The sequence below is a fragment of the Nyctereutes procyonoides genome, unplaced genomic scaffold (assembly GCF_905146905.1).
Source record: "Nyctereutes procyonoides isolate TBG_1078 unplaced genomic scaffold, NYPRO_anot_genome, whole genome shotgun sequence".
NCBI classification, from domain to species: Eukaryota; Metazoa; Chordata; class Mammalia; order Carnivora; family Canidae; genus Nyctereutes; species Nyctereutes procyonoides.
The window spans coordinates 6,625,426-6,639,031 of record NW_026575037.1 but is presented as its reverse complement, the minus strand read 5'-3'; the positions used below and the strand labels follow the sequence as shown (position 1 = coordinate 6,639,031).

At 41.8% G+C, this 13,606-nt stretch overlaps 1 protein-coding gene across 1 annotated transcript in view; it reads right to left on the bottom strand.

Moving 5' to 3' along the window:
* SOAT1 (sterol O-acyltransferase 1) overlaps positions 1-13,606 on the bottom strand; it is a 76,354-nt gene that overhangs the window by 59,972 nt on the left and 2,776 nt on the right. The window contains exon 2 of the mRNA XM_055319192.1: positions 5,014-5,139. Coding sequence (XP_055175167.1) covers positions 5,014-5,131 — 118 coding nt within the window. The 5' untranslated portion in view covers positions 5,132-5,139. The remainder of the gene's footprint in view (positions 1-5,013; positions 5,140-13,606) is intronic.

Here is a 13,606-nt window from a genome sequence, read left to right as displayed (position 1 = left end):
TATCTTCAGAACTGGTGTTTCAAACAAATGCCACAAAATCAAGAAAGCTAATTAATAATTTCACTTACTAGGCACTGGGTAAAGATACTTTTGTGAAAATGTGAATACTACAGTCACTGTGATGGTCACTATTAATTCAATAACCCAAAAGTCAGGTGACACTTTAACAAACTGGTACACCTCCACTAGAAAAAATTAGGTTGGACACAGGTAACCTGTGAGACTAAACTTGAGCAAATTAGGACATAAAATCATCACATTGACAGCTCACTAGAATGAAGAAACACAGAATAAGAATTCAAGAATCAGGGCAGCCCAAGTGGCTCAGTGGTTTAGCACCACCTTCAGCCCAGGGTATGATCCTGGAGACCAGGGATCGAGTCCCCCATCAGGCTCCCTGCATGGAGCCTGCTTCTCCCTCTTCCTCTCCCTCTGCCTCTCTCTCTTGTGTCTCTCATGAATAAATTTTAAAAATCTTAAAAAAAAAAAAAAAAAAAGAATTCAAGAATTACACGAGTGTAATGAAAAAATCCTTAGAGCTATGTCAAAGGACACATCACAAGACAGTTAGATATGAGCTCTTGATAACAGTGTGTTTCAACTGGCGATGCCAGTCAATATTATCCAGCAAACTTTTTCAAACTTAACATTCCTGGGACCCTTCCCCTGAGATTCTGATTGAATAGGTCCAGGATGGGGTTCAATAAGCTGTTTCTGTTTGTTGAGTGATTTCTTTTCATTCTACAAGTTAATTTTGTGTCAACCTGACTGGGCTAAGGAATGCCCAGATAGCTGATAAAACATAATTTCTAGGTGTAAGGGTGTTTCCAGAAGAGATAAGCATTTGAATCAGACTGAGTAAAGAGGATCACCCCCCCCAGTGCTGGAGGGCCTGAGGAGAAAAAGAGGCAGAAGGGCATATTTGTACTCTTGATTAAAATGGGACACTCATCTCCTTCCTGGATTCTTAGGCCCCAGAGTGAGACCTTTGCTATGCCATTGGTCCCTGGTTAGCAGGCCTCTGAAGACTACAGATTTGGACTGAACTACACCACTGGCTTCCGTAGGACTCCCACCTGTAGATGGAAGATTGTGGGACTTCAGCCTCCATCTGAGCCAATATCTCATAATAAATCTATCTATGTATCTATATATATCTTACTGATTCCATTCTTCTGGAGTATTCCAACGTACACACCAACTGAGAACTGTCCCTCTAAGATTGTACCTCAAACTTGAACCTACATATCACCTACAAAGCTTTTTAAAATAAAATCATCCTCAGTAAAGGTGAGGTGAGGCATTTCTAACAAGTTCCCAGCTGGTGCTGATGACCTCAGTCCTGGTTAGTGGGCCATACATACTGATTGGCATGGCTTGCTTTCAGAGGCCACATTTTACCCATCTGCTTATTCCCCAAAGTGAACAAAGTCAAAACAAGTGGAGAAACACATTCTATTTTCAGATCAGCCTTACAACCAAGGAGGTCATGCTTCTGGCTTTAAGCTAAACAATTTTTTTTTTATAAATTCTATTTATTTATTTATGAAAGACAGAGAGAGAGGCAGAGACACAGGCAGAGGGAGAAGCAAGTTCCTGGCAGGGAGCCTGATACGGGACACAATCCCAGGACCCTGGGATTACAACCTGAGCCAAAGGCAGACGCTCAACCACTGAGCCACCCACACGTCCCAACAATTCGATTTAATATCTGCATTAGAACTTGGAATGTTAAAAAAAAAAAAAAAAAAAAAAAAAGAACTTGGAATGTTTAGGGGCACCTGGGTGGCTCAGTGATTGAGCATCTGCCTTTGGCTCAGGTGATCCCAGGGTCCTGGGATCCGGTCCCACATAAGGCTCCCTGCAGGGCTTCTCCCTCTGCCTATGTCTCTGCCTCTCTCTGTGTGTCTCTCAGGAATAAATAAAATCTTTAAAAAAAACAAAAAAAGAACTTGGAATGTTAAGAGTTAATGAATTAAGATAAGAGGCACTGAAAATATGTAAAAATTAAGAGTAACTTAAGAGCTTTTTACAAATTGGAACATTAAGAGAAAAATCATATTTTCTTTCAATAAAGTGATTTTTCTGTCTCCAAGGCAGACAACATGGATTACCAACCATCCCAGAATCATAGAAGGGGAAGGTTACTACTCAATGCTGACTCATCCTTGTGTACAAATTTCACTTTTTATATCACATTAAAACTAGCCATATGCAATATAAATATTTCATAAATAGCTAATGAAGAGCCTAACAATCAATAAACTTCATCATGCAAATGTAAGCAGCAACATGTATATTCCTGGTGGGATCCAGCTGCTGTATTTACAATTAGACTTAAGTAGGAAGAGCAAAAGAACTTTTCATTATGAAAGTACTTTCACAATGCCAAAGACAACCTGTCTGATATCCCTATTTGTTAACCAAACAAGGCTTAAATCTCAAATCCTCCTTGAAATCAGACCTATACAAATGTCATTGCAAAAATAAATAGGCTGATGCAACAGATGACATCAGTTGGAGCTGTGTTTACAGATCTATCAATCTTAAGCATAAGCCTTGACCTTAACAATAAGCACTGTGTCATACTCTTTGTATTTGTGTGTTAAGCAAACTTGGATAGAAGAACTAATAAAACTTCCTAATCTCTCTTCCCCCCCCAAGATTTACAACCCTGTGCTGAACTAAGTTAGGTACCTGCTAATTACTCTCATTATACTCATTACATCTTTGAAGAGTAATTAGTAGCACTTATTTATAATAATCTCATTATATTAATTGGGGGAGGGGTTCTCACTCACCTAACGTGGAACTCCATGAGGGCAAACACACAGTACTGGTCACTGGAATGGCGCCAGCCCCTAGCAGGGCACCAGTAATTATTGACAGGTTAGGTGATTCAAGGAATAAATGGATGAATGGTGTCTAAAACACAGTAGAGGGATCCCTGGGTGGCGCAGCGGTTTGGCGCCTGCCTTTGGCCCAGGGCGCGATCCTGGAGACCCGGGATCGAATCCCACATCGGGCTCCGGGTGCATGGAGCCTGCTTCTCCCTCTGCCTATGTCTCTGCCTCTCTCTCTTTCTCTCTCTGTGACTATCATAAATAAATAAAAATTAAAAAAAAAAAAAAACACAGTAGATACCCAAAAAATGTTCATGGAATTAATTAACAAGAAAGGGCTTATTTTCTAATTTCTTTATTACCAGACATAGGAAACTCTATGTAACATAAATCTTAAAGTAGACACTGCAAATTCCACTTACATCAATAAAGCTTACCTCTGTGACATCTGCAACAATTTACACACCAGTGTCACCAGCATAGTGTGGCTGTGACTGGTGCTTAAATCAAAATGTTCTATTCTATTCTCTCTGTCAATTTATCTTTCACCTCTGGACCTTCGCACTTACCAGCATACCCACTTATAATACAGAGAGCTAAAGAGATGGCAATCCCTGTTCTAAAACACTGAATTTATTTCATTCCCTCACTTCAAAAAAATTAAGTCTCTCTCACAGCTGTGGTAGCTCTTGCTGATCTCTGAATCTAGTTTGCTTCTTTTCCTTCAGAGCACTGACTAATGAACTTATCACCATGGGCAAACACCCCTATTCAATGTCTTTGCCTTTCATCATTAGCCACACAGACTCCGGAAAGTCCACCACCACCAGGGAACTAGCTCTTCTATAAGCATGGAGGCACGGATTTAAAAAAACTGAGAAGTTCAAGGAGGAAGCAGTAGCTTTGAGCAAGAGCTCCTTCAAATATGCCCAGGTGCTGGACAAGCTGAAGGTGGAGGGAGAGTGCAGCATCACCACTCACGTGTCCCTCCGACGGTCTGAGACTAGCAAACATTCTGTCACCACCACCAATGCTCCAGGCCCTGGGGACTTCATCAAGAATGTGATCACTGGACATGCAAGGCCAAGTGCGCTGTGCTCATCATGGCAGCAGCATGCTCAAGTTCAAAACAGGCAGCTTCAAGAAAGGCAGACCCTCGAGCACACACCAGAACCTAGACGTGGGGCCTGAAGAAGCTTGCGGCTCATGATGGCTGCCAACGAGAGGGGCTTTGCCAGGCCTACAGACAGCGCCATGCACTTCCAAATCATTAGGAAGTGAGCGCCCACCTCAGGAAGCCTGGCTACTCCTGACCACCGGAGCCTCTGTGCCCAGTTCAGGCCGGTACAGCAACAACATGCCCTGGCTGGATGGTCAGGAGGACAAATGAAACGTCACTGGGGTGACTCTGCTGGAAGTCTCTGGACTCTACTCTCCCATCCAGTCAACAAGATGTGTACAAGATCAGAGGTACTGGCACTGTGCCTAGAGGCCAGGTGGAACTGGCTTCCTGAAACCTGGGAGGGTGGTCACCTTTGTCCCCACCAACCTCACCGGAGGTCAGGTCTGTGGAGGTGCACCACGAGGCCTGTTGGAGGCCCTGCTGGTGACAATGTGGACTTCAGCAGGAAATATGCGTCGTAAAGGATGTGCCTCGTGCAGATGTGGCTGGAGACAGCAAGAATGATTGTTCCCATGGAGGCTGGCAGCACCATGGCACAGGTGAGTCTTAAAGCAGCCCAGGCAGATCGATGCTGGCATGCCCAAGCGCAGGACTGCCCTAAGGCTCACATCTCCTAAACTGTGGGGAAAAGACTGATCAGCTCTCAAGCAAGAGGCTGGAAGACGAGCCAAAGCCCTGGAGCCTGGTGATATGGCCACTGTGTACACGGTCCCCAGCAAGGCCATGTGTGTGGAGACCTTCTCTAGGCCGTTTCGCTGTGCGGGACATGAGACAAACGGTGGTCCTTGGAGTTATCAAGGCAGTAGATAAGAAGTCATCCCCTGCCAGCACAAGGTCAATGGTAGTGAAGCATGTCAATGGTAATGAAGCATGTCCTCTGCAGTATCTTCAGCAATCTTCACTATAAAAATAACTTCACATCGTGCATATTTACTGAGTAAGGTTAATAAAACTTAAATAGCTGGAAAAAAAAATTAAAAGCCTCACCATTGCTAGGTGTCTCTAGAGACTCCTTTGAAGGGCTTCTCTGGTCTTCCTTTTCCTCAGAATTTTCCCTGGACTTTGACAGCCGTTTTCTTAGAGACGTCTTCTCTTCGCCCACCATTGTACTGTCTAGGAAGGAAGACATGAAAAGCTTTTGTTGGAGATGAAACTTTTCCCTTCTTCCCTTCTAGGTTTCTGGATTGATCTGGTAATCATACTGACATAAGACAAATTAACAGGAGAAAAAACACATTTAATTTCGTAAGAGAGACCATAAAAATAATGGGACTCAAAGAAGTGACCAAAGCAGGCAATGCTATATCTTTTCAGACAAAGAAACAATATATGTGTGAAGACCTGCTAAGACAAAGGGGTTTAGACTTGGGGTAGTCAATTACTGAAGAAGTCATAAGACTTGTTAAACAGCCTTCGTAGCCTGAAATTCCTTATGTCTGATGACAGGGGATGTCTTCTACCCTCCTGCTAGGGAGGGTATGTTTCACCTGGGAGATTTTCTTCCTGTTTTCAGGAAGACAAAGGAGGCTCAGAGCGTCCTCCTTGCACTGGATGTTCTTAAGTAACTTTGATTCAAAATAATCAATATGACAAAGTGGCACATTTTGGGGTGGCATATTTTGCTCCCCTTCACTTTCACTTTGCAGATATGACTTAGGCAAATGTCACACTATCACCATATTTGAGGTGAAAAATGACATACTTTCTTCCTTTTGTTTTACCTTAATCATATTTAAGCATTTTCTGAGTACAACATACTATAACAAATTCAAAGAAATTATTCTTTATAAAATACCTGGTTTCTATGGTCCTTATCTAAACAAAAACCCCATTCTTAAAGAACAGTTTAGTTGAACAAGACATAAGTATATGAAAAATTAAGAATTATATAACCAAAAAAAAAAAAAAAGAATTCTATAACAAGGGGTGCCTGGGTGGTGCTGTCGGTTGAGTATATGACTCTTGGTTTAAGCTCAGGTCATGATCTCAGATCCAAGAGATCAAGCCCCACATGGGGCTCCATGATCAGTATGGAGCAGCTGGAGACTCACTCTCCCTCTGCTACTCGTGCATACTCTCTAGTAAATAAATCTTTAAAAAAAAACTAGATAACAAAAGATAAGTACAAAGATGTCACAAGTAGAGTACAATTAACAGTCAAGTCAATGGTAAAAACAATACATGAAGTTTGGAAACAGAAGAGATCATGGAGAGACGTAAAGGTATCACAGAAAAGAAGGTATTTGGAGTCCTGAATAATGAGAACAGAGCACCCACAGATGAGAACGCATTAAAACAAGGTCCTTCCAAGCCCAAGGGGGGAGGGGGGAATGATCCGACTACTTTACTAGAGAATAGGATAACAAGCTTTTGTTGAGTAGCTAAAAACTCAAGGACTCTCTTGGGTGCTTTAAGTTTTCTCACCTAATCATTTATAACTGCAAAAAAGAGGTTATTAATCACAGTTCACATGTTAAAAAAAAAAAATCAAAGCTCAAACAACTTACTGTCAATGCCCTCTGCCCACACACCAGGAACATTCCTACAGCTGAACAAGTTTAGTTTATTAGATCACATGCCAAGGGAAACAACGGGAATTTCAGAATATCAGAAATGATTTATTCAGGATTTGGGAATTGGCTAGATGAGTTTTTGGGAGAGTCCAGAGAAGCAGAGGTTCACTCTGGCCTGAGTGCAGCCAGAAAGTAGGAACAATTCTATGACTGGGTAGATCAACAAATCTCTATAGGGAGGCTGAAGCTGTAACCAAAATAACAGCAACAGTCATTCACATTATAGCCTGTAGGGAGGGGTATTGGAGATTTTGACTTGGACCATGTTCACGTTTTGTCTAGGTCAAGACATGAGTACGGCATGTTCCTGTTTTGGTCTTGATCCATCAGGTCTTGATGCTGATACTCAGTGAAATTGTTTGTGTTCAATGCAAGAACACCAAGACGACCCAGAGGCTAAGTGCCAGGCTAGCTCATGGCAACATCAAGGCCTAGCTGATACCAGCACAGCTCTGGGATGCCAAGGTCTGCTTTTCTTCTCTTGACAGTAACTTGCCCAAAACCACACAGGGCCAGATTTGAACTTGGGCTAGATCCAAACCACAAACACCATTAACTCTCTTAATTTTTTTTTTAAGTTGTTAACAGAGAAATGTGATGAGGGAAAAGACTAGAAAGGAGAGCTACAGTTAAACTGAAAAGGCCTAAGAGGGATCCCTGGGTGGCGCAGCGGTTTAGCACCTGCCTTTGGCCCAGGGCGTGATCCTGGAGACCCGGGATCGAGTCCCACGTCGGGCTCCCGGTGCATGGAGCCTGCTTCTCCCTCTGCCTGTGTCTCTGCCTCTCTCTCTCTCTCTGTGTGTGACTATCATAAATAAATAAAAATTAAAAAAAAAGAAAAAAGAAAAAAGAAAAGGCCTAAGAAAGGAGGACTTTTTTTCAGTTAGGCAGTGGTGAGCCATTCATTCTAAGCAAGGAAAAATATGATCACAGTCAAATTTTTGGCAGATTGATATGAACACAGTACAAGGTTTACTCCAAAGCCGTGTTTTATTATGTTTTCATTAGTCTGAAGAAAAAAGAAAAATAATGAAGTACTCAGTACATTATTTTTAAAGCTACGTATTTTTCAATTCTATTATTATGGGCTTTCTAAATTTTTATGTTAAAATGTCCTTTCTAGTATGAAATGTAGTACACGATGCATTTGGTTGTTTCCTTAAGTATCACTGCTTAGCAATGTAACAATGTGAGTAATCTAGATCATTTCCCTTCTAATTTTTTTCAGAAATCAAACAAATGAACCTTATTATGGAACAGCAAATGAATACCTCAAGTCAAAATGTTAGGAGACCAATAAGATTCAATTCAGAGGAACCTAGGAAAGAGGTCAGGGCAACTGATAAAAGTGCTTTGTGTAACAGTGACAGAGGAAGCCAGAAGAGCATTTAACTCTCCAGCAGAAAAGATGAGGAGGACACCTGAGTCGAACAGTGGCTGAGCATATGTCTTTGGCTCAGGGTGGGATCCCGGTCCCAGGATTGAGTTCCTCATCAGGCTCTTCCTGTGGGGTGTCTGCTTCTCCCTCTGCCTATGTCTGTCTCTGCCTGTGTCTCTCATGAATAAATAAATAAAATCTTAAAAAAAAAAAAAAAAAAACTAGGGATGTCCTCCAAGTAAGACATCAGCAAGTAGAGATCAGGGAAGAAAACAACATAAAGCCGCAAAAAGAACCAAGATGTTTCAAAAAAGGAAGGAACTGTACAGAGGGTAACTCGCAATTAAAAAGTAAGAACTGGGGATCCCTGGGTGGCGCAGCGGTTTGGCGCCTGCCTTTGGCCCAGGGCGCGATCCTGGAGACCCAGGATCAAATCCCACATCGGGCTCCCGGTGCATGAGGCCTGCTTCTCCCTCTGCCTATGTCTCTGCGCCTCTCTCTCTCTCTCTATCATAAATAAATAAAAAAATCAAAAAAAAAAGTAAGAACTGTACTTTTTGCATCTAAACAGGGATGTGATGGCGACTATACTTGTGCATGTTTATGTGCTTTATGTGTATTTTAATCTCAATATAATCTGTAAGGCAAATATGTTATTTCATTCCCCAATACTGTCTTTGGTTACCATGTCTTCCCAAATATTCCTTCCTGTCTCTAGAAAGCTTTCTCCCCTGCCCCTTATATAGCTAACCCTACTCAGCCTTCAAAGGGTCAGAACAGCAGCAGTAGAAACAGCAGTAATAACAGCTTTGACTTAATGAGCAGTTACTGTGTGCCTGCCAGACACTGTACTGCTAAGTCCTTTGTTTTCAATCTCTACAACCATTACGAAGACAGGTATTATCCTCATTTTACAGGTGAAAAAAATATAGTTTAGAGGGAATTTAACTTGCCCTGAATCATACAGTTCTCCAACAGCAGAACTAAGATCCAAAACTGGACCCAGGGATTCCATAGCCTAGGCTGTAATCACCAGACACCTTGAATGATCTCCTGTGCTAAGGTTTGATAGGGCATCATCTCTCACGTCATCCCCCTCTGTGGCCCCACTGCACTCTGTACATCCCATTACACCACTACACTCAGCAACGCCGTCTGCCTCTTAAACTAAGCATAAGGTTCCCCAAGACAAGAACAACATATTTTCTCTTTGAAACCCTCAAATCTAGTGGGGGAGTAGCTGAAACATGATAGGCATGCATTAGTACAGACCTATCAGTTAATACAACCAATTTTCTAACAGAGTTCTCTCACATAGAGAATCAGGAGGCAAACATAAGCTGGGAGGATGACAACCAACACCATCTTTACTGTTAACAGCTTTCTACATACATCCTACTCAACAAGATCTATGACAAGTGTTCTTAATCAGGGGTGGGGAGGGGTCCCCTAGACTTCTAAGGGTATGCAAAAACTTCAAATATTTCAATAATTTAAATAATTATACATTTTATCACATAAAGCAACTTGTACAGGCTGACTAAAACACTGTTACTTTTGGCTCTGAGACTAAATCTTGTTGATTATTTTATGTTGATTAACGGGGCGCCTGGGTGGCTCAGTCAGTTGAGCATTTGACGCTTGATCTCAGCTCAGGTCTTGATCTCAGAGTTGTGAGTTCAGGCCCCACCCTGAGCTTCATGTTAGGCGTGGAGTCTACTTTTAAAAAGGTGAAAAAAAGGGCAGCCCCGGTGGTGCAGCCCAGGGCATGATCCTGGAGACACTGGATGGAGTCCCACGTCGGGCTCTCTGTATGATGCCTGCTTCTCCCTCTGCCTGTGTCTCTGCCTCTCTCTATGAATAAATGAATAAAATCTTAAAAAAAAGTGAAAAAAATACTTCATAAAACAAGTTTGACAAATAGATGCTATTTAACAAGCAAAGAAAAAAAAACAAACAAACAAAAAATTAAGCCTGGGTACCCCAGAGAACAATGAAAACATTAAAGTTCTTGGTTATGAGACCAGGAGCCAACAACCCAGTCTAGACAAGAAAGCCTTACTTCAAAAGCCAAAACACCGGTACTGAGTCTGCACGATTACACTGCCATAGTTTAAAGCTACTTATTTTAGAAGTGAGCCAAAGAAGAAAATGTTAACTCTACACAACAAAATCTTTGTGTCATAGTCCATACTAACTTCTTTGGCCTCAATTTCCTCTATTTAGCAGGAAGTGAGAACTCCAAGGGCACAGGATTGGTTAGCCAAACACTAAGAGAGAGTTTACACCCCTGCTCGATCACATCACCGTGTCCTCAGTAAATCCTCCAACCTTCTGAATCTGTTTCCTCATCTAGAACATGGAGATAAATACAATGACACCGAGCTGTAACAATAGAAGACAATATACACGGAAGTGCCATTATTATTTACAACCAAGATTGCAAAATTAACCAAGTAATCTGATACCTACATATCTACCTCCCATATGCTATAAATGACAGTCAAACATTAAGCCATATCATCCCTCAAATTCTAGGGTTTGCTTTTATGAAGTACTAGAGGAGGGTAAATAAAGGGCCGTATTTATATACTTTTTCAAATGCAATTCAAATACCACGTGGCTTCCAAGAAAATATTAACAAGTTTTATTATTATTATACATACAGACATTAGGAAAGACAAATGGCTAAAAATGGCTCACCTTGGGGCACCTGAGTGGCACAGTTGGTTAAGAGTCTGATTCTTGGTTTCAGCTTAGGTCAGGATTTCAGGGTTGTGAAATCGAACCCTGCATTAGACTCTGCAGTCAGTGCAGAATCTACTTGGGGTTCTCTCTCCCTCTCCCTCTACTCCTCCGCCCTGTCCTCTCCCCCACCTCGTAAATAAATCTTTAAAAAAAAAATGGCTCACCTCATTTTGATCAAATCCTCTGATCATGTAAATCATAAGATTATGAGGGAACATCTGAATCTCACTCCCCCTCAATCGCTACCACTAACTTTTCCATGTTTCTTTAACTTCAACATCCATGTACAAAGATCCATCCAATATCCTGGCCTCCCAGCTCCCTGACTTCCCGTCTCCAACAAGCTTTTCTTATGTTCCTTCCCCTAGAACTTACTGTTAACCAACAACTGTACCATGTCCATAATTCTGGTTTCCAGCAACTGAACTACTAATGTTCCCACCAATGCCATTCTTCTCACGGTCCTATCCATCTAATGGGACTAGCAGTCACTCTGCCCAGATTTTAAACAAAACCTAGGAGTCATCCTTAATTCTCTACTTCCCCTTATCCCATCCAACAGCAAGTCCATTTTACTCTGCCTTCAAAATAAATCCCCACTTGTGATGTATTCTCACCACACCCACCACCTTTACCAGAGTCTAAGCCGTGGTCCCCTCTCTGTAGTAACCTAACTAGTCCGTCTTCATTTTCTCCCTTCTGCTCTATTTTTTAACACAGCACCAAATAATCAGAAAAATTAAGAATTGTTAGCCAGTTCCCTTTATTGGGAACTATTTGCTCTACTCTCTGATAAGAGCTTTGTGTACATTTGTGTACATTCCCTCCTTTAATCCTAACAATAACCCTATGAGGTAGGTAATCCTGTTGGCATTTTCAAACAGAAAAAGGCAGTGACTGCCAAAGGCATAACTCTAGATGACAGGAAAGAAAGAAAACTTTAAAAGTAGGAATCAGGGGCACCTGGGTGGCAGCTCAGTGGTTGACCATCTGCCTTCGGCTCAGGGCATGATCCCGGGGTCTTGGGATCGAGTCCCACATCAAGCTCTATGAGGGAAGCCTGCTTCTCCCTCTGTCTGTGTGTCTGCCTCTGTCTCTCTCATGAATAAATAAAACCTTTAAAAAAAAAAACTTTAAATATATACATAAAAAAAACAAGAGAATGACTTAATATTTGTCTTTTAATAAGACAATGTAGAGGATGAGGGACTGTCAAAGAGAACAATAAGCAAACACATAAAAAAGATAAAGGTGAGAAATAAGCCTCAAATGGCATGCAATTTTTTTTTCTTAAACATTTTATTTGAGAAAGAGAGAGCACAAAAGAGAGCACGAGCGGGGTGGGGAAGAGGCAGATGAAAAAGCAGGCTCCCCAATGAGCAGGGAACCCAACTTGGGACCTATTCCAGGGACCCTAGGCTCATGACCTGAGCAGAAAGCAGATACTTAACCAAATGAGCCACCCAGGCACCTTGCATGTGATTATTTGATTATTAAATAAACAAATGATCTCACAAAGAAATCAGAGATAAGATAATTGTACAAGCATCAAGGTGATACCTATGATATGATATCCAGGTGGCTACAGCCAGAAGGCATCCAGAAATAGAGATCCAGAGTTTCCTAACTCAGCTGACTAAGGTCACGGGTGTGCCATTAAGCTAAGAAACTACAGAAGAGAAAGGAGTAGGTAAGTTCAGTATGATATGCCTGCAGGTCAGCCAAATGATGAAAAGGCAGACAGGTGAACATACAAGCCTGGACTAGAGACAAAGATCTGGATCCATGAGTGGGAGCAGCTAAGACCAAGACACAGGAAGGAAATCTCCCAGGGAGAGACCATAGGAAACAATAAAGCTAATATTTACCTAGTACTTACTATGGCTCATTCAATTCTCACAACTACCTATGCAGGAGATACTATTTTCCTGTTTCACAGGTTAAGTCATTTTCCCAATATTACAAGGCACTTAAAGAATAGTGGGGGGGGGGGGGGAAACAAGGCCTAGGAGAGATTAGAGGAGGACCAGGAGCAAGCAATTTAGAAATCCAGTTAAAAGATTCAAGAAGGGTGCCTGGTTGGTTCAGTCTGTCAAGAGTCCAGTCAGACCCCCTGCTTAGTGAGGAGCCTGCTTCTCCTTCTCCCCCCTACTCATGCTCTCACTCTCTAATAAAGAAATAAAAATCTATATTTAAAAAAAAAAGGCTCAAAAGTAATCTGATCAATATCATAGAAAATTCAAGTAAGACCAAAAAAAAAAAAAAGGAAATTAAAAAAGGAGGGAGGGACCTAGGGTATTTCACAATTTGGGGACATTAATAGCTAAAATTTGTACAATTTGTTCAGGAAGGAGGACAAAGAAATATATTGGATTGGGTTGCAAAATGAGTTGAGTAAGTAAAAACAGTGATCATAAGACTAGTCTCTCAAGAGGTCCACCAACAAAGGAACCAGGAACTAATGTTTACTAAGCCAGTAACATTTACGGTGCTGGGCAGCAGGGCAGGTGCACCACATATCTCATTTAATATTTGCATTTTAAAAGAGGCAAAAGATTTGGAAACGCTATGAAGCCTGTTCAAAGTCACATGGCCACTAAGTCGCAATGGAAATATTTACACTCCAGGTGACAAAAAGCAGACCAGAGAGCTATTTTAAAGTACAACATACAGGGATCCCTGGGTGGCACAACGGTTTGGCGCCTGCCTTTGGCCCAGGGCGCGATCCTGGAGACCGGGGATCGAATCCCACGTCGGGCTCCCGGTGCATGGAGCCTGCTCCTCCCTCTGCCTGTGTCTCTGCCTCTCTCTGTGACTATCATAAATAAAAATTTAAAAATAAATAAATAAATAAAAATAAAGTACAACATACAGATTGGGC